A 21537-nucleotide genomic window follows, 5' to 3' on the forward strand; every position below is an offset into this window, starting at 1 on the left:
AGTCTCGTTGTAGAGTCGAGCGATGTGGTTGAGCTCGAGCCCGTAGAACTTGTCTTCCAGGCGCCGAACCTCATCGCAGTAGGCTTCCATCTTCGGGTCGCGGCAGTGGGAGTTCTTCATGACTTGGTCGATGACGAGTTGCGAGTCACCGCGAGCGTCGAGGCGTCAGACCCCTAGCTCGATGGCGATGTGCAACCCGTTGACCAGAGCCTCGTACTCAGCCACATTGTTGGACGCCGGGAAGTGGAGGCGTAGCACGTAGCGTAGGTGCTTCCCGAGGGGCGAGATGAAGAGCAGGCCTGCGCCTGCTCCTGTCTTCATCAGCGACCCGTCGAAGAACATGGTCTAGAGTTCCGGTTGGATCGGAACTGTTGGGAGCTCGGTGTCGACCCATTCAGCCACGAAGTCCGCCAAGACCTGGGACTTGATGGCCTTCCGAGGGGCGAACGAGATCGCTTCGCCCATGATTTCCACTGCCCACTTTGCGATTCTACCTGAGGCCTCTCGGCACTGGATGATCTCCCCCAGGGGGAAGGATGACACCACAGTTACCGGATGAGACTCGAAGTAGTGTCGCAACTTCCGCCGCGTCAGGATCACCGCGTATAGCAGCTTCTGAACTTGTGGGTAGCGGGCCTTGGTCTCGGACAGTACCTCGCTGATGAAGTAGACTGGCCTTTGGACGGGCAATGCATGCCCCTCTTCTCGTCTCTCAACCACAATCGCGGCGCTAACCACATGAGTGGTCGCGGCGACGTAGATCAAGAGGGCTTCTCCGGCAGCGGGGGCACCAGGATGGGCGCGTTCGTGAGGAGCGCCTTCAGGTTCCCGAGGGCTTCCTCGGCCTCAGGGGTCCAAGTGAAGCACTCGGCCTTCCTTAAGAGGCGGTACAGAGGCAGGCCTCTTTCACCGAGGCGCGAGATGAAGCGGCTCAGAGCCGCAAGGCATCCCGTGACTCTCTGTACGCCTTTCAAGTCCTTGATGGGCCCCATGCTGGTGATGGCCGCGATCTTCTCCGGGTTGGCTTCGATGCCCCGCTCGGAGATGATGAACCCCAAGAGCATGCCTCGGGGAACCCCGAAGACACACTTCTCGGGATTAAGCTTCACGCCTTTCGCCTTGAGACATCGGAATGTCACTTCAAGGTAGGAAAGGAGGTTAGAGGCTTTCCTCGTCTTGACTACGATGTCATCGACGTAGGCCTCGACTGTCCGGCCAATGTGTTCGCCGAACACATGGTTCATGCACCGTTGGTACGTCGCACCCGCATTCCTCAAGTCGAACAGCATGGTGACATAGCAGTACATGTCGAAGGGTGTGATGAAAGAAGTCGCGAGCTGGTCGGACTCTTTCATCCTGATTTGGTGATACCCTGAGTAGGCATCGAGGAAAGACAGGGTTTCGCACCCAGCAGTGGAATCCACGATTTGGTCGATGCGAGGCAGAGGGTAGGGAACCTTCGGACATGCTTTGTTTAGACCAGTGTAGTCTACACACATCCGCCATTTCCCTCCTTTCTTTATCATAAGCACAGGGTTGGCAAGCCATTCGGGATGGAATACCTCTTTGATGAACCCTGCCGCCATTAGCTTGTGGATCTCCTCGCCTATGGCTCTGCGCTTTTCTTCGTCGAATCGGCGCAGAGGCTGCTTCACGGGTCGGGCTCCAGCTCGGATATCCAGCGAGTGCTCGGCGACATCCCTCGGTATGTCGGGCATGTCCGAGGGACTCCATGGCGAAAACGTCGGCGTTTGCGCGGAGAAAGTCGACTAGCACTGCTTCCTATTTGGGATCGAGCTCGGAGCCGATCCGGATCTGCTTGGAGGCGTCGCTGCTGGGGTCGAGGGGGATGGACTTAACCGTCTCCGCTGGCTCAAAGTTGCCGGCGTGGCGCTTCACGTCTGGCACCTCCTTAGAGAGGCTCTCCAGGTCGGCGATGAGGGCCTCGGATTCGGCGAGGGCCTCGGCGTACTCCACGCACTCCACGTCGCATTCGAACGCGTGTCGGTACGTGGGGCCGACGGTGATGACCCCGTTGGGGCCCGGCATCTTGAGCTTGAGGTAGGTGTAGTTGGGGACGGCCATGAACTTCGCGTAGCATGGCCTCCCTAGTACTGCGTGGTAGGTTCCTCGGAACCCGACCACCTCGAACGTGAGGGTCTCCCTTCGGAAGTTGGAGGGCGTCCCAAAGCAAACGGGAAGATCGAGTTGTCCGAGGGGCTGGATGCGCTTCCCGGGGATGATCCCGTGGAAAGGCGCAGCGCCTGCCCGGACCGAGGACAGATCAACACGCAGGAGCCTGAGGGTCTCGGCGTAGATGATGTTGAGGCTGCTGCCTCCGTCCATGAGGACCTTGGTGAGCCTGACGTCGCCGATGACGGGGTCGACAACGGGTGGGTATTTCCCTGGGCTCGGCACGCGGTCGGGATGGTCGGCTTGGTCGAAGGTGATGGGCTTGTCAGACCAGTCTAAGTAGACTGGCGCCGCCACCTTTACCGAACAGACCTCCCGACGCTCTTGCTTGCGGTGCCGAGACGAGGTGTTCGCCGCTTGCCCACCGTAGATCATGAAGCAGTCGCGGACCTTGGGGAACTCTCCTGCCTGGTGATCTTCCTTCTTATCGTCGTCGCGAGCCCTGCCACCCTTCGCGGGCGGCCCGGCCTTGTGAAAGTGGCGCCAAAGCATGGCGCACTCCTCAAGGGTGTGCTTGACGGGCCCCTGATGATAGGGGCATGGCTCCTTGAGCATCTTGTCGAAGAGGTTGGCACCTCCGGGGGGTTTCCGAGGGTTCTTGTACTCGGCGGCGGCGACAAGGTCCGCGTCAGCGGCGTCGCGTTTCGCTTGCGACTTCTTCTTGCCCTTCTTCTTGGCGCCGCGCTGAGTTGACGCCTCGGGGGCATCTTCCGGTGGGCGGCCCTGGGGCTGCTTGTCCTTCTAGAAGATAGCCTCAACCGCCTCCTGGCCAGAGGCGAACTTGGTGGCGATGTCCATCAGCTCGCTCGCCCTGGTGGGGGTCTTGCGACCCAGCTTGCTCACCAGGTCGCGGTAGGTGGTGCCGGCGAGGAACGCGCCGATGACATCTGAATCGGTGATGTTGGGCAGCTCGGTGCGCTGCTTCGAGAATCGCCGGATGTAGTCGCGGAGAGACTCTCCCGGCTGCTGTCGGCAGCTTCGGAGGTCCCAGGAGTTTCCAGGGCGCACGTACGTGCCCTGGAAATTGTCGGTGAAGGCTTGGACCAGGTCGTCCCAGTTGGAGATCTGCCCCGGAGGCAGGTGCTCCAACCAGGCGCGAGCGGTGTCGGAGAGGAACAGGGGGAGGTTGCGGATGATGAGGTTGTCATCGTCCGTTCCACCCAGTTGGCAGGCCAGCCTATAGTCCGCGAGCCACAGTTCCGGTCTCGTCTCCCCCGAGTACTTTGTGATTGTAGTCGGGGTTCAGAACCGGGTCGGGAACGGCGCCCGTCGTATGGCGCGGCTGAAAGCCTGCGGACCGGGTGGTTCGGGCGAGGGACTCCGATCCTCCCCGCTGTCGTAGTGTCCCCCACGCCTGGTGAGAGCACCTAGAGGGGGGGTGAATAGGTGATCCTGTAAAACTTAAACTTATAGCCACAAAAACTTGTTAAGTGTTAGCACAATAATTGCCAAGTGGCTAGAGAGGAGTCTCAACAAAACACAATACCACAAGAGATCAAACACAGAGATGACACAGTGGTTTATCCCGTGGTTCGGCCAAGACCAACGCTTGCCTACTCCACGTTGTGGCGTCCCAACGGACGAGGGTTGCAATCAACCCCTCTCAAGCGGTCCAAGGACCAACTTGAATACCACGGTGTTTTGCTTGCTTTTTCTCAATCCCGTTTGCGAGGAATCTCCACAACTTGGAGCCTCTCGCCGTTACAATTGAAGTTCACAAAGAAACACAGAGCAAGGGGGGAATGAGCAACGCACACAAGACTTCAAAAGATCAGAGCAACAACACGCACACAAGTCGCAACAAGAGCTCGCAACACAACTCAAAGAGTACACAACTCCACAAGAGCTCTATATGCTATCACAATGAAACGAATGCGCGAGATCTGTGTCTTGGTGCTTAGGAATGTTGTAGGAATGCTTGGTGTTACTCCTCATGCGCCTAGGGGTCCCTTTTATAGCCCCAAGGCAGCTAGGAGCCGTTGAGAACAAATCTGGAAGGCCATCCTTGCCTTCTGTCGTCGGGCGCACCGGACAGTCCGGTGCACACCGGACACTGTCCGGTGCCCGATTTCCTTCCTTAAACAGCGCAGCCGACCGTTGCAGATCTGGGAGCCGTTGGCGCACCGGACATGTCCGGTGCACACCGGACAGTCCGGTGCCCCCTTCCGACCGTTGGCTCGGCCACGTGTCTCGCGCAGATCGCGCGGCCGACCGTTGGCCCAGCCGACCGTTGGCTCACCGGACAGTCCGGTGCACACCGGACAGTCCGGTGAATTTTAGCCGTACGCCGTCGGCAAATTCCCGAGAGCGGCCACTTCGCGTCGTGTCAGCCTGGCGCACCGGACACTGTCCGGTGCACCACCGGACAGTCCGGTGTGCCAGACCGAGCTGAGGCTTGGCTGTACACAGCCAAGTCTTTGCACCTTTCTTCTTTTCTTTCTCTTTCTGTTTCTAACACTTAGACAAGTATATTAGTACATAAAACCATTGTACTAAGGCTTAGAAACATACCTTTACTCATGATTTGCACTTTGTTCATCCATGGGCATAAGTTCACATTTAAGCACTTGTGTTGACACTCAATCACCAAAATACTTAGAAATGGCCCAAGGGCACATTTCCCTTTCACCTGGGGTGGTAGCCTCGGCGCACCCTCTCATCGAGGTGGGCCCGACGGTTGCGGTGATGGTGCTCGTTGCCGAGGCGACTCGGGGCCGCAGGCGCTGTGTTGCGCGTGCGCCCGGTGTGGACCGAGGCTTCCCGCATGAATCGGGAAGTCGCGGCGCGATGTTCCGAGGGGTACCCCTGCCTTCGGGAGGCGGAGCTTTCGGCCCGTCGGACCGCGGCGTCCTCCAGGAGATTCTTGAGCTCTCCCTGAATTCGCCGCCCCTCGGTGGTTGACGGCTCCGGCATCACGCGGAGAAGCATTGCCGCTGCAGCCAGGTTCTGGCTGACTCCACTAGAAGTGGGTGGCGGCCTTACCCTGACATCGTCGGCGATGCGGTGCTGGATACCCTGGGGTAGATGACGCACTTCTCCGGCCGGAGGTTGGCCCGCCCATTCCTGCCCGACGTCCCGGCGGATCGGCTCAAGTGTTCCTGCTCCCTCGTCGAGCCTGGCCTGCACCCCACGGATTTGCTCGAGCTGTGGGTCATGACCCCCCGCCGGAACGGGGACCACAGCTAGCTCCCGTAGGATGTCAACGTGAGGCACAGGCCTAGGGAGATTACCGTTCTCCGGCATACCAAGATGGTTGCCTTCGGAGGGACCCCCTAGATCGACGTGGAAACATTCACGACTTGAGTCGCAGTCCTCGTCGCCGAGGCTGTGGCTACCGTCGGAACAGTCGGAAAGGCAGTAGTCACACGCGGTCATAAAGTCCCGCATGGCACTGGGGTTACCAAGTCCGGAGAAATCCCAACAGAAGTCGGGCTCGTCATCTTCCTCGGACCCCGAGGGCCCGTAGGTCGAGACGTCCGTCAGCCGGTCCCAGGGTGACCGCATACGATACCGCAGAGGGTTTGGACTCGCCTCTACGAGAGCGTCCACCAAAGCGAAGTCGCTTGGCGGGTCGAGGCTGAATCCAAAAGACGTGAGATGAGAATCGGTTGGTACCTCTTGGTCGACGGGCGGTGACGAAGTCACGTCAGGGACTGACTGCACCGTCGTCTCAGGTACGAGGGTGATGCCCAGCAAGTCCTTCGTGAGCGTGCTGGCATCGTCCATTTGCTTGGGATTGGCGTGTTGCGGGGAGACGACGCTCGTCTTCGTCTCATACGCGAGGTCGATGCCCGACGTGCCCTCCGTTGGGGCGTCGGCGCCGTCGACTCGCTTGACAGCCGACGAGGTGCCGCCTCCTGCTTGGCCTTGGTTGCCCCGCCTCCTCCTCCGTCGGCGGGGGAGGGGACGAGGTGAGCTCGAATGTTGTTCTTCCACCACGCGGGGAAGACGTCGTCGATTCCGCCGCCGGCGGGCGGGCTGTCGGCCGCCATTGTCGTTGTCGCACGGCGGGGGAAGGAGTATCATATCGTAGCTGCCGTCGAGGGACATGAACTCAAGACTCCAGAAACGGAGCACCGTCCCGGGCTGGAAAGGTTGCTGGAGACTGCCCATCTGGAGCTTGACGGGAAGTTGTTCGTCAACACGCAGCAGGCCCCTACCTGGCGCGCCAACTGTCGGCGTTTCGAGACCGGGGGGTCCCTGGACCGATGAGTAAACTGTCGCCGCGTGCCCCAGCCCAGATGGGTCGGCGCGAGACGGAGCGCGAAGGGAGGAAAGGCGGCCGGAGGGAGACGGGCGTGAGAGGTGGAAATCCCGCGGCCTTCATGTTTGTCCCGCGCCCAGGTCGGGTGCGCTTGCAGTAGGGGGTTACAAGCATCCACGCGGGAGGGAGCGAGCGACCTCACGCAAGCGCCTGTCCCGTCCTTTCCCCGCGCGGCCAACCCTCCGTAAGAGGGCCCTGGTCCTTCCTTTTATAGGCGCAAGGAGAGGATCCAGGTGTACAATGGGGGGTGTAGCAGTGTGCTAACGTGTCTAGCGGAGGAGAGCTAGCGCCCTAAGTACACGCCATTGTGGCAGCCGGAGAGGTTTTGGCACCCAGTTCGTGTGGTGTCATGGCCGTCGGAGGAGCGCTGGAGCCTGGCGGAAGGACAGCTGTCGGGGCTGTCGAGTCCTTGCTGACGTCCTCTTGCTTCCGTAAGGGGCTGAGAGCCACCGTCGTCATAGAGCGTTTGGGGCGCCATCATTACTTGTCTGGCGGAGCGAGCCAGATGGGACACCGGTCTTGTTCCCCGTAGCCTGAGTCAGCTTAGGGTAGGGTAATGATGGCGCCTCCTGTTGACGTGGTCGGTCCGTGGTGCCCTAGGTTAGGCGATGTGGAGGCTCCTCCGAGGTCGAGGTCGAGTCTGTCTTCCGAGGCCGAGGTCGAGTCCGAGCCTGTGGGTCGAGCAAGGCGGAGACCGTCGGCTGAGGCCAGAGCTGAGTCCGAGCCCTGGGGTCGGGCGAAGCGGAGTTCGTCGTCTTCCGGGGCTGAGCCCGAGTCCGAGCCCTGGGGTCGGGCGGAGCGTAGTTCGTCGTCTTCCGGGGCTGAGCCCGAGTCCGTGCCCTGGGGTCGGGCGGAGCGGAGTTCGTCGTCTTCAGGGGCTGAGCCCGAGTCCGAGCCCTGGGGTCGGGCGGAGCGGAGTTCGTCGTCTTCCGGGGCTGAGCCCGAGTCCGAGCCCTGGGGTCGGGCAGAGCGGAGTTCGTCGTCTTCCGGGGCTGAGCCCGAGTCCGAGCCCTGGGGTCGGGCGGAGCGGAGTTCGTCGTCTTCCAGGGCTGAGCCCGAGTCCGAGCCCTAGGGTCGGGCGAAGCGGAGTTTCCTATGGCGCCTGAGGCCGGGCCTGGCTGCTTGTCAGCCTCACTCTGTGGAGTGGCACATCAGTCGGAGCGGCGCAGGCGACGCTGTCCTTTTGTCAGACCGGTCAGTGGACCGGCGAAGTGACTGCGGTCACTTCGGCTCTATCGACCGGAGGGCGCGCGTCAGGATAAAGGTGTTAGGCCACCTTTGCATTAAATGCACCTGCGATTTGGTCGGTTGGCGTGGCGATTTGGCCAAGGTTGCTTCTTGGTGAAGGCTGGGCCTCGGGCGAGCCGAAAGTATGTCCGTTGCTGGAGGGGGCCTCGGGCGAGACGTAGATCCTCCGGGGTTGGCTGCCCTTGCCCGAGGCTGGGCTCGGGCGAGGCGTGATCGGGTCCCTCGAATGGACCGATCCTTGACTTAGTCGCACCCATCAGGCCTTTGCAGCTTTGCGCTGATGGGGGTTACCAGCTAAGAATTAGGAGTCTTGAGGGTACCCCTAATTATGGTCCCCGACAAGTTTACAACTAGAGCATCTTCACTCTGGAATTATAGTGCAACAATCAGCCTATATCCAAAAATCATTAGAGAAATTCAATATGGATAAATCATATCCATCTAAACATTTATGGTCATTAGATATGGAGAAAGGTCCATTTAGACCATGTGATGATGGAGAGGAAATATTAGGACCGAAGTTCCTTATCTCAGTGTCATTGGAGCGCTAATGTATCTTGCAAATTGCAGAAGGCCTGATATTGCATTTGCAGTAAACTTACTAGCTATACACAGTGTTGCACCTACGTGACGTCATTGGATAGGTGTAAAACATATCCTTAGATATCTAAATGGCACAAGAGATCTAGGATTGAATTTCGCAAGGAATCAAGACCCCCAATATGATTGGATACATGGATGCCAGCTACTTATCAGATCCCAAACATGCTTCGTATTTTTACATGGAGGGACAGCTATTTCATGGAAGTCTTCCAAACAGACTCTTGTAGCTACTTCCACTAATCATTCTGAAATCGTAGTGCTATATGAAGGTTTACGTGAATGTGTATGGTTTCGCAGAATGATCAACCATGTACAACAATCATGTAAAATTGGTTCCAATGAATCACCTACAACTATCTATTAAGATAATTTTGCTTGTGTTACACAGATGCGGACAGGTTGCATGAAGAGCAACATCACAAAACATATTGCTCCAAAATTATTTTATCCTCATGAGTTACAACAATGTGGGATATAAATATCTTGCAACTAAATCATGCGATAATCTCGCTGATCTTTTATTAAGTCATTACCATGCTCTATATTCTAGAAGTTTGACATGGGTTGGTATGAGACGACTTCAGAATTTGCAAGAATCAAGGGCAACTATCTTCTAAGAGCAACTCCAAAAGAAGTCGTAAATCTATCCCAAAACATATATTAGGAAAGAAAATTGATTTTTCTTGCTCCAACAGCTTCCTCGTTCTTCCCTCAAAAATTTTGCGCCCTAAATCTGGCTTTTCTCCTCCACATATTTACGTGTGCGCGATCCTCCCGATCCGCTAGCGTCATCGCACGCGCCTGAGTGGGTGAACCTAACGGTCTTGCAGCGTTCACCACATCATGTGTCTGGGAGGGTGCATGGACGTTGCCAGGCAAAGTCCCATTTACCATACACAGGGCAAAGAGGCCTAGATGAAGCTCTTTTTAAAAAAATGGCCCAATTTCAGTTTTTTTAGCTTTTGTTCAAGGGAATTGTTGGATTATACACAATAATTTACCTCAAAATCTTTAGCCTGCCCCAATAATTATTTTTGGGGAGAACTTTTTAACATTGTGTTGACGGTGCTCTAACTATTAAACATTTGCTAACATAGTATTACACTCTTTTCTTTCCATGACATATAATAGTTTTTTTTTCTCACAAGGTTTCTCATGAAAAGTTTTTAATGAGGTAATAATAATACAAGTTCATGACATGTTTTCTATTTTTCCCAATGGAGTTCTTAAGAGAACATCTATTGTTCTTAAGCTTGGTATAGATTTTTTTTTTCTCTTCATAGTTTTCTCATACAAGCTCACAAAAGAAAATCCTTAAAATAGTGTAACCATTTCTCCTAATTTTCTCATTAAGTTTTCAGATAAATTTAACAGTATATCGACATATTTTTCTCACATTTTTCCTACATTGTTTTTAGAGAAATTAATATTATGTTGTATCTCTAATTTTTCCGCAGGATTTTTAGAGAAGCTACCAAAGACATAATGGTTCATTAATTACAATAAGATATTCTTCAAATTTTTTCTATTGAGTTTTTCAAGGAATTAACAACGTGTCAATCTTAAGAAAGATTAGATGAGGAGTATTGCGAAATGATGTCTACTCAAAAATACATAATGATCTCATCTACAAGACACTTCAAGTCCTAAGATTAGAGATAGAATAGACAGTTAATTATGCATTTAAAGAGTGTATACTTTAGCCAAATGCTTGGACGGTTACGTTAATTACACCCCTAGACCTTGTATATATTCCAATGACAAATCGATGCAAAGGTACTTCTTCCATGTGGATTGAGTGGGATTGAGTCGATTTAAATCTATAGCAAGTCAAATCCGTCTCGATTCCGCCCAATACATTCCAATCCACATGGATCAGAAATAACCGAAGGCCTTAGCGGATCCACCTTAACGATCAGAGTAATAGCTTAAACATGATTGGCTGTTAACATATACCACCAGCCGAGTTGGGACGTTATGCCTCAACTCATTTTTGTGTACGTGGATCCTGAGTGCAACAGTTACTACTGCCGCGTTGGGTTTAGCCTTGGGTGCAAAATCAGTGGCGGCAAAATGCAGGACCGCATTGCAGCGAAAGGGATCTGTGTCAGCTGGGCAGCAACAGTTGCAATTGCAAAGTCCAGATCTACGACACTAACACAGCATGCGCATACATGCTTCATTTAGGATTAATAACTAACCTATGTCATCATTGCATAAATTACGCTAGTCACATGCCCTTGAGGTATTCGACTCACGTGCAAGAGGAACTAAGCACTACTGCGCGGCAGGGTATTAAAATCATTGTAGAGACGGCATGTCTAAGGGAGGATGCCAAACGTGGTCAGCCTCTCTTACGCTTTCCCTGAAACATATTAAGAAATTACAACCGGTGAGCCACACAATACACATTCTTTGGTAGACATAGGTTACTAGCATGGATGAACTGAATTGAGTTCTCTTACCGAGCCCACATAGTCGTCCATAAGGGACTGCCGTCGTCTCTTGAATGAACTCGGTGGAGTATTCTCACCCTCTGAATTCTTTAGTGCAGCTCGCTTTGTTGGAGTCATGTTCTGTTGATATCAAGTTTGATGTCAGATCATTGCAAACCCTATAACATTAGCTAGGTCTTTAATGACATAATGAAGAGCTGCACAATGATGAGTAGCGAATAAGTTTAGGATTTGCCTTAGCAAGCCTTTTCTCCTTCCTTGCTTGCCTCTCTTGCTCATCATATTCTTGATTTTCTTTCTCAACCAGTCGGATAAGGGTATCACACCGCCTAGCCAACTCTTGGGTAGTTCTGGACTTCACAAACCAATCAAATCGAAACAAGGGAGACATACGGAAGGCAGCTTTCAGTTCATCCCAGTTTCCATATCCAAGTTTGTGCACCATGCAAAGCTGGAATGTAACTCCAGCTTAGTAGCCATGTCATGTACTCAAATACATAAATACACATAACATGGTGAGAAAAACATACCATAAAGCGGTCACATTCCTCGTTATAGAACTTCCCTTTATTTTGGCCGTACTGAATTTTCAACTCTAACCATGGGTTCTTGTAGCGGTCTAGCTTCTTCCCAATAGCCTTCATAATCTCATCCTTGCGGGATATCCTTGCTTCCCCCCTTTCAATATTTTTTATAATTCTATCATAATCTGGTTGTACAATGATCAAAACATACACAATCCATCAGTATGGAAAGTTTGATCTTCAGTATGCAAACAGTTGCTTTTATTAAAAAAAAAATATAATGGTAAAAGTAAAACTATCACATTGTAAAATGTTTTCAAGAAATAAATAATCAACTAATTGAACATAGCCAACCCGCATATTTCCTTAAAATTGTCAGTCAAAATTAGATATTTGTTGAAACTGCAGTTTCTAAAATGCTATATATTAGCTATCTTGGAATTACTGCCTTACCACTCAGTTCCTTGTATCTCTCCTTGAAAACTCTAGCATAACGTTGAACTTCCTCTTCTGTCTTACCCTCCATTTCAGATGATATACTTTTAATATCATTGCGACCATATTTCTCACATGCACGAATAAATGTGTTGAAGTCTCTCCTTGTCCATGACGCAAAACCCTGAAATTTGTACCATGGTAGACAAATAAAGTTAGAGAAATGACAGCACAAAAGAGCAAGCAGAAAGGTACAAAAGCAAGAAAGTTTATTTTGGTGTGCTGCGCTATGGTTCTAACCTCCTCTAATAATTGTTCCTTCTCTTCCTGCTCCTCTGCTGTCAAAGGCTCCAACTGATCTGAGCATCACATGAAAATAATAAAGTTAGCAAGATCTACTTGGATGTAATACAACCTAGGAAAAGCAAGAGATACCTTCGTCTTCACCATCAATGGTATCTTTCTTCTGGTTCGCTTGCTGCATCAAAATTTTCTAATGTTAACCACCAAGGTTACGAGTGACAGATGCCAAACAATATATTGCAAAATAATGAGAAAGTAATGTCTAATGTTCTGCCAAAACAGGCAACAGGCACAAAAAAAGCAAAAATGGAGCAAATTAGTTACTTCATATCCAGTAGAAATACCAAAACAGTAATCTGGACGATAATTACCATAAGGTACCGCACTTCCTTTTCATACAATTCATTTAGCCTTTGGTTATTGAAAAACTGGAAATCATGTCTAACACAAAAAATTAAAGCCAAGTCAGGTACAAATCAGTGAAATAGAACCATTGATTAGTATTCGAGAAAACAAGAATTTACAAGTGCGGCATTCTTGGAATCCTTGGTTCCCTAGGCTTTGCTGGTGCACCTTGGCGAAGTGCTTGCTTAAAGTAGTCAGACTCAGAGTAGCTACAAATGACAGTTAAAATAAGGTCAAATAAGTACTACAGTACCATGGCCTAAAAATAGAAGAGGAGCATACTTTCTCTTCCTTTCTCTTCTAGGTGGCTCAATCCAGTTATCACTAACAAGTTTCTTGAAATCAACCTTGTTTTCATCCTTCAAGCAATCATGGAGGAGAATTAAATTGGTGATGAGCAAGACACTTCAAAAAAAATAACTCATCAAAGCACATGAATTGAATGTTTGAATGACTACCTTCTCATCATCGAAGTCATACAATTCAGCATCTGCATCAGAAAATAAAAGGTGTTAGGTAGATTGACAGAAGACACAGAAAGAGAGAATAAGTCACAAGAAATAGAAACAGAAAACAGGTACATACTATCATCCATCTTAAATTTGATGGCATCCTCAGTGAACTTTTTCATTTTCGCATCAAGTTCTGCTGTTGTCTCCTCTCCTTTAGCTATAATACGGTCAATGTCCTCATCAGTTATTGTGCTGTCCTTAGAACTGAAAACCATTTCAGCACCAAACCGCACCATTTGCAGAAGATCATCCTTATTGACAGCTTAATAAATGAGAATGTTGTCAGAACAATCCAGATCAAACTAGTAAAAAATGCTTAAAACAAATAGAAATGGCAAATATCAAAACCATACTTTTCTGCTCTGCCAATCGTCCTTGCTGAATAACCAAAGCATCCAATGCTAGCTTCTTATATGCTCTCTCAATCACCTTTTCCTCAATAGTGTACTGTAATTTTGTTTGCATTATCTTCCATACAGGTAGAAGTATAAAATTTGGCACTACAGTAATTATTAATCTAGAAACAACAAACCTCAGTGCAAAAGCGGAACACTTGAACTTCTTTCTTTTGACCTATTCTATGTGCACGGTCCTGAGCTTGCAGATCAGCTTGGGGATTCCTGGAGGCACAGAAGTACTAGGAACATAAGGTTCATGGCTTCATGCTTAGGGTATAAGCAACAAAACTAAATTTAGCATAACAAAGTCGCATACCAATCGCTGTCATAGAGAACCACAACATCAGCAGTGGCCAAGTTGATACCAAGGCCACCTGCCCTAGTTGAAAGTAAGAAAACAAACTTCTCACTTCCTGGACTATTGAAGGCTTCAATGGATGCATCACGATCTTCTCCACCTGTATTTCCATCAATTCGACAATACTGATATCCCCTATACATAAGATAATCTTCCAAGATATCCAAAAGCCTGGTCATCTGCAGGATGGTGCTATGTCAGGCAAATAAAAATTCTAGGACAACCAAGTTTTTAATGAGGTGCACTGTGCACATGCTCACCATCCAGAGTGGTGTCTGATATCTCCTAACACACACTTGCTAAATAAATAATGCATTCAAATCTGCATGGGATTGGAAAACACACCTGTGAAAAAATAAGGACTCTGGAATCACGCTCCTTTAGCTTGGGCAGCAATTTATCAAGTAGAACCATTTTTCCTATGTAAATATCAAAAAAACTGTCAATAAGCATTCATATAAATTATGTAGTAAAATATGTTACTATTATGAAAACAAAATAACATGGTGTTACCTGCATTCTCAATTAGATGTTCACCAGTTGTGTAGGGTGGCCCAGGTTCAGCTCCTTGGAATAAATATGGATGGTTGCAGCACTTGCGCAACTGCATGGCAATGTTAAGCAATCGCTTGCGTTCACCACCAGCATTAATAACCTCCAAATCCTTCTGAAGCAGAGCACGATAGTACTGCTTTTGCATCTGAGACATTCCAACTTTAAGAATTGTTTCTTTCTTTGGAGGTAGGCCCTTTTCTACATCAGACTTGAGCCTCCTAAGAAGGAATGGGCGAAGAACCTTTGCAAAAGTTGCGAGAAACAATTATAAAGAGTTCATTTTAAGGTACTAAAATTGGTGATCACGAAAACTATATCCCAACCTTATGAAGCTGCTGCACCACCTCCTGTTGATCATTTTCCCCAGATATTTGAAACCATTCATCAAAGGTCTCCGCAGAGCTAAATATTTCAGGTAGCAAGAAATTGAGGAGAGCCCAGAGCTCATGGAGATTATTCTGCCATGTAGCAGCAAATCAGACTAGGATCAGATTAAACCAAAAAATAAATATGGCACAACACGGTTACTGAAGTGGTACCTAAATCATTGTTCCAGGTGCACGCATTATATAAAAACAAATAGTGGCAAGAGAAGCCTACCTGGAGTGGAGTGCCTGTGATGAGGAGACGATAATTAGTGTTGTAAATCCTCATAGTCTTTGATAGAAGAGAATTTTCATTTTTTATCCGGTGAGCTTCATCAATGATTATGTAGCGCCAGCTGAAGCGCCTCAACGCAGATTTTTCTTTGATTGCCATTTCAAAACTAGTCACACACACATCAAATTTCCCAGGTTGCAGCAAATTGTCCCTTATATGGTTCTGACACAGAAGAGAAGGTCAGTAACATGGCAATATAGGCTCCATAAGTCATTAGAGATTAGACTTTAGAGTTGAGACTAACCCGCTCTTCTGGGTTCCCCAAAAACTTCACGGCACGTAAGATAGGGCAAAAACGTTGGATTTCCTTCATCCAGTTGCCAAGAGTGGACTTTGGCGCAACAACCATGTGAGGACCAGCTATACCTCTGAACTCATGCAGATAGCCCAGCAATGAAATAGTTTGAAGTGTTTTCCCAAGACCCTAAATAACAATTTAAAAAAACATACATTCAAAGTTAAAGTGTCAAACACAACAAAATGGAGTAAAAGATAATCTTAATCAAGATTAACACCTATCGCATACCATCTCATCAGCTAATATCCCATTGATACCATTCTCATACAATCGTATAAGCCAATTAAGTCCAGCCAACTGGTAATCACGCATCTTTCCCTTGATGCCTGGAGAAATTCAAACATTTAATAAAAGTTTACATAAGACAAAAGGAACAAAGGATATAAAACCTAAGAAAACTAAAACCAAAAATTATTGGTTGGTTTCCATGAAAATGCACATCAATTCTTTTAACAAGAAATTTGGAAGTAGTTAGGCCACTGCTTATGGAACAAAAAGTGAAATAGACGTTCCTTTATGAGAAGAATCAACAAGCAAAAGCACCATGGCATTTACTGGGTAGGAATAATTATTGGGAAAAATAGGTCAGCATTCATTTCAGTGTTTCTGAACATCTTAGATACAACACTTGAATATGAACATATTGGTTCAGTCTGCACCTCACCAAATTAGAATACTTAATAATATTGGTTTAGTTTGCACCTCAATTGAAACCCTTATTCACTTTCAAAATCGTTGCAAGATTCAATTTGCCTAGGTTCAGTTTGCCTTATAAATAGTGTCAAAAAAATGATGGCAGCAGAGAAAATCATCTATCTGTAATTCTATAAACTTTGAGGTAGTTATTAAAGGAAATTACATGTCAAGGTAGTAACAAGTAGTCAGCAAAGTACTCACATGAAGGCTGTGAAACTAAACGTGTACCCCCTGCACCAGCAAGGGCATCTTCTTCCTCTTTGAGGTATTCTTCGTCTTCCTCTTCTTCAGTCATCTTTGATGCATGACGTCCCCTGCAGATTGACTCAATTCATCAACAAATAAATTACTCTAACATATACACAAACAGAAAAGAATCTCAAAGTTTATTGAGCTAAGTCTTATGGATCTGCATACAAAGTTGTGAGCAGCAGTTCATAATATAACGATACTGAGTATTGGTAACTTTCCCATGCTATATAGCACCTTAGGATCCCATTATGTATTGATGTCTCTAGAGGTATGTGCTGAACATGTTCAAACCATCTCAACCGATCTTGGACAAGCTTCTCTTTAATTGGTATTAGTGTTACCCCTGCCTATCACATATATCACTGTTCCTCTTCTTGTATGGCCACAAATCCAACAAAACATATGAATTTTCCAACAGTTATGTGCTGAACATGTCGTACTTTTGTAGGTCAACATTCTACATCATACAACATAGCAGGTATAATGATCGTCCTACACCATATGCATGATGACACTTCATCCACCCTGCTTTGATTCTATGCCTAACATGTTCATCAATATCCTCATCTCTTTATACCATTTATCCTAAATACCTAAAGGTGTCCTTCCTGGGCACTCCTTGACCTCCCGAACTAATATCACCTTCCTCATGTATAGTAGTGCCAAAATCACATCTTATATATCGATTTTAGTTCTACTAAGTTTAAACCTTGCCACAACTCTAGTTTCCTATTTACTCATGTTTAACTTTCATCAACTAGCACTACATCGTCCGCAAAAACATACAGGAAGGGATATCCCCTTGTATGTCCCTTATGACCTTATCTGTCACCTAGACAAAAAGGTAAGGGCTCAAAATTGATCCTTGATGTAGTCCTATTCTAATCAGGGAGTCATGTGTCTCCATCACTTGTTCAAACACTACCGCAACATTGTTGTACATGCCCTTAATAAGTCCAACATACTTCAATGGAACTTTATATTTGTCCAAAATCCACAATATAACATTCCTTGGTATTTTGTCATAAGCTTTCTCCAAGTCCATGAAAACCATGTGTAGTTCCTTCTTATGCTCCCTATAATGCTCCATCACTTGTATTATTAAAAAAAATGGCTTCCATGGTTGCCATTCGAGCAAGAAACCAAATTGGTTGAAAGAGATTCTCGTTATTCCTCTCAGATGATGTTCGATAACTCTCTCCCGTAACTTCGTAGTATGGTTCATCAACTTAATTCCTTAGTAATTATATAACTTTGAATATCTCCCTTATTCTTGAAGATCGGTACCAATATACTTCTCTACTCGTCAGGCATCTTGTTCGACTAAAATGGTTGAACAACTTTGTTAGCCATATTATAGCTACGTTCGCAAGGCATCTCCATACCTCAATTGGGATAGCATCAGGGCCATTGCGTTACCCCCTTTCATCATTTTCAATGCCTCTCTAACACCTAATGGTGTCATCAAAAGAAAAGGAGGCATCCAACTAAAAGGTTGGGTCCCCGTTCTCCCAATTAAACAATTTGTCAAAATACTCTAGCCATGTATGTTTGATCTCAGTCTCACCCCCATTCATCAAGAGGTGCTCGTTCCATCCTTAATGCACTTGGCTTGGTTGAAGTCCCTTTTCTTCCTCTCACGGGCCCTAACCATCCTATATATGTCCTCCTTCGTACTCAAACGTTGGTAAAGATTATCATACACCCTTCCCTGTGCCAAACTTACAGGTTTCATAGTCTTCTTTGCTATCTTGTACTTCTCTATGTTGCCACTCCTGTCATGATACATTTATATGTAACATTCTTTCTTCTCCTTAAGACTGTGTCCAGCAGTTCACCCATATGGTCACCCAAAACACAATTTTGCATTGTTTTGCATTGTAGACTACATTGTTCGCAAAGTGGAGTTTGAATATGGGTATGGGGATGGGTAAGCTGTTGTAGATAGCCTAAATGTAAGTTGTCAAATTCTCTCACATGTTCTCTGTGTCATCTTCCTTACAAGTGTCCTCCTTGATGGCCCTTTCCTTGAAGACTTTTGCCTTCTCCCCTTTCAGTTTTCACAATTTTGTTCTCACAATCTTGGCTTGTTTATCCCTACGAGCACTCTATCTAAGTATCACCTTATAATCCAAGCATGCTCGTTTATCATCTCTTCTTGAGGGCAAGTCAACCTAATTAGAGTGTGGGCCACTACTATAGGTCACTAAATGAGAGCCTCTTCCTAGAGGAAATGATGACTATCAACAAGTCAAAAGCTACCACGAAGTCCAAGGTTTCCTCTCCCTCCCGATTCCTACTACCATACCCAAAACCTCCATGAACCACCTCAAAATGTGCACTTGTTCCTACATGTCCATTGAAATCTCTTATGAAAGGCTTCTCACTAATAGGTATAGCGCTAACCATGATATCAAAGTCTTCCCAAAAATATCTCTTAGCACTCTCACCGTGGACTACTTGGGGGACATAGACGGTAATTATGTTCTAGACCAAATCACCCACTCTCATCATGGCCTAAGTATTACAAGGTGAGCTATTCAAATTAACAACACCACTCTAAACCTTCTTTAACTCCATGTCTACAAAATGAAAATATAGGAACATGTAAAATGTGCAACAAATGTCTTAACAACTTCACCCTAAACTTTCTTCAGCTCCATATCTACAAAACAAAAATATAGGAACCTATGTAAAAGGTGCAACATGCATCACCATAATACAATACTAACAATTTCAAGAAAATAATGACAAGATCAGGGGATGCACCTGCAAACTTGAACAGAAAAAGGTTGGTTATAGTGTGCGTTGATGCATGTGCGACGGTACTTCAATCAGTTTGAAGTGATAGCATAGCTATTAAAGTGTCCTTAAGGCGACGCCTAAGCGCCAAGGCGAGCACCGAGCGCAAGGCGTCCACATCGCCTTACCAGGAGGAGCAAGGCGTCCACTTCGGCCTCTATGGTGTTGCCCCGCCGCCTTGGAGAGGCATAAGGCGATGAGAAGCGGATGCCTTAGGGTGTTTAGGGATGGACTAAGGTGGATCTGACCTGAGCCGCTGATCGATTGAGCTCTAGAAGTGGTGGCGGCGCTGGTTCCTGGTTGTTGGCTCCTGGCGACGGTGTCCCTCCCTTGCGCCGGCGAGGTCCTCTGTTGGCTCCTGGCGCGCGACCTCCACTCCTCCCTCCCTCTGAGGCAGCTACAGGGTGAGGGTGGCAGCTGAGGGAGGGTGACTGGGTGAGGGTGGCGGCTGATTTAGGTCAAGTAGGCTAGCTAGGCTGAGTTAGGTCAAGTAGGCTAGCTGGGCATGGAAACCGGTGGCCCATATAACCTTAATTGTTTTATTTTTTTTATTTTCTTTTGACTTCTCTATTAAACCAATAAATCTATTAGTTATGTATTCATTTTTTTTCTTAATCTTCTACTACTATGTATTAGTTATGTTAGATTTTATGCCTATTATATTGGTTTATGTTGAACTTGTTCTCATTTGGTACTATTATCCCTACCTATTTAAGATTATATTTCTACATATTCCTATATTTATATATTAGTATGGCGTCACCTCGTCTTACCGCTTAAAAGGTAAAAGGGGGGTCGACCCCCTTGCCTCCTTAACAACTACGAGATAGTCAAAACCCTTTCCTAGGGCCAAACATTTTTAAAAATTATGTGGTCATGATTGAAAGTTGGCAGCATCCTTCATAATCTTTTCAACTTCAAAAGTGTCGTGCCAAATGAAGTGCCAGTAATTTCCACCAAACTTCAAAGATAATTCATATAATCATGGCACAAACAAGATATTACCTCCCACGAGGCTTTTTCTCATTCGACTGACTTCCTTTTGCAAAGTGAGCAAATATTTCTGTCTGCTGAAGAAGGTATTTCAACCGTCCCTTCCCTTTATTGTTCTATTGAAAAATATAAGATCAAGATAACAGCAAATTGTAATGCAAACCATGTAATTGTATATGAGAATCCATTTAAAAACAGCACATACCATGTCAGCATCAATGGCAGCGTTTTGAGTATCCAGTATTTCCTGGATTTTCTGCTTCTTCATCTTCTGGAGTTCTTTTAGCCTTGTTTTCTCACGCTTCCCAACCACTGCATCAGTCTGCAAAAGAAGCGGGAGGGGCAAAGAAATGTAAAATTATCACTAGTGGATTGCAGGGCATAATACAACAAAGTGTCCCCTCAACACATTAAACTCGGAACTAGACATATATTTATTTACCAATATTACTAGTATATTTGTAACGTAGAAGAAGCAGGCAACAACAGCTTATGCCACAGCAATGAGAAAAAAAATAAAAGTAGCATTCGCAACAATAACAAAACAAACAAATTAACAGATGCCATGTCTAAGAATAACTTGAAATGATTATTCTGAAACTATCAGGTCAAGTAATTTTTCATATATTAGTATATTTCCAAAGCCCTCGTCAACCGAATCTCTAAAAACGCGATTAAAGCGCCCAAACCCTAACCTCCCACTCACCTCGTCGCCGTTGTCCTTGTCCCTTGCGACGGATTCGTCGTCCTCGGTGGACTGGGACTCCTCTTCGCCTTCAGCGGCGGTAGCGGCACTGGCGTCCTCTCCGTCCTCAGCTCCAGCGCCGGTAGTGACGGCTTCGATCTCTTCCTCGTCGACCTCCTCCTCTTGCTGCCCCTCGCCCTCAGCTTCCTCCTCCTCCGTGGGCAGCGCCGCAGCATCCTCCTCATCGTCATCCCCTTCCTCACCAGATCCGGAGGCGGCGGCGGCGGACTGGTCATCGTCCTCCTCGGCGGAGGAGGAGGAGATCTCCTCCTCGTCGTCATACTTCACCGGCTTCGCCATTGGGGCGGGCGGTGGCGGGAAAGGAAATGCAGGATTAGGGTTCGGGTCGGGGCGGGGCGCTTTGGATTTCGAGTGCGGAGGAATGAAGCTTGGACGCGGTGGATTGACCGAGAGGCGGAGGGGATTTCAAGAGTGAAAGCGAACAGGGGGCAAGGGCGCTTGTATGAGAATATTGTGTGGTTTGCAGTTTTGGCCGAATATGTTTACGTATTTCTGGTTACCCCTTGAACATATAGTTCTATTAGAATCCAAATTCAGAGCAACAATTTCAGTTATTCATACTAATGTAAATTCAAACAACCTTATCAATTTGGAAATACCAAAAACAAATTTCTCAAAGTAATGCCTCTACCAAATGTGAACATACCAATATACATCTACTTCGATAGAAAAGTCAAAATGGTTTTTAAGTGCTTTCGAATAAATAGGCTAATATTAGTTCTCATTTCAACACGCCCAAAGGTGACTCATGTACCTCTATTTAACTGACAGTAAATTAGCAACATCATTGGTGGTATATAAATCCTCGAGAGGTGA

The 21537-nt window shown here is 47.4% G+C and overlaps 1 protein-coding gene across 2 annotated transcripts; it reads right to left on the reverse strand.

The window, feature by feature from the left end:
* Positions 1 to 9983: 9983 nt before the first annotated feature.
* Positions 9984 to 21209, reverse strand: LOC103650180 (probable chromatin-remodeling complex ATPase chain). 2 transcript variants are annotated; one of them, XM_020550230.3, is made up of 26 exons: positions 20662 to 21190; positions 20161 to 20277; positions 19968 to 20071; positions 18802 to 18825; positions 16110 to 16222; positions 15441 to 15538; positions 15159 to 15338; positions 14855 to 15076; positions 14578 to 14712; positions 14213 to 14495; positions 14045 to 14118; positions 13658 to 13878; positions 13476 to 13563; positions 13297 to 13390; positions 13017 to 13205; positions 12890 to 12921; positions 12714 to 12790; positions 12551 to 12640; positions 12398 to 12467; positions 12159 to 12201; positions 12024 to 12082; positions 11742 to 11907; positions 11295 to 11473; positions 11000 to 11215; positions 10774 to 10884; positions 9984 to 10673 (listed from the first exon to the last, which is right to left on the reverse strand). In XM_020550230.3, exons 1-26 carry the CDS (start codon positions 20998 to 21000, stop codon positions 10653 to 10655), a joined length of 3345 nt encoding a protein of 1114 aa, XP_020405819.1. In that variant the 5' UTR covers positions 21001 to 21190; the 3' UTR covers positions 9984 to 10652. The 2 variants fall into 2 exon arrangements, with proteins under 2 accessions (XP_020405819.1, XP_008674039.1); XM_008675817.3 differs by lacking the exon at positions 18802 to 18825 and having other exon boundaries at positions 20662 to 21209.
* Between the last annotated feature and the right edge of the window lie 328 nt (positions 21210 to 21537).

This window comes from Zea mays, chromosome 3 (genome assembly GCF_902167145.1).
Source record: "Zea mays cultivar B73 chromosome 3, Zm-B73-REFERENCE-NAM-5.0, whole genome shotgun sequence".
NCBI classification, from domain to species: domain Eukaryota; kingdom Viridiplantae; phylum Streptophyta; class Magnoliopsida; order Poales; family Poaceae; genus Zea; species Zea mays.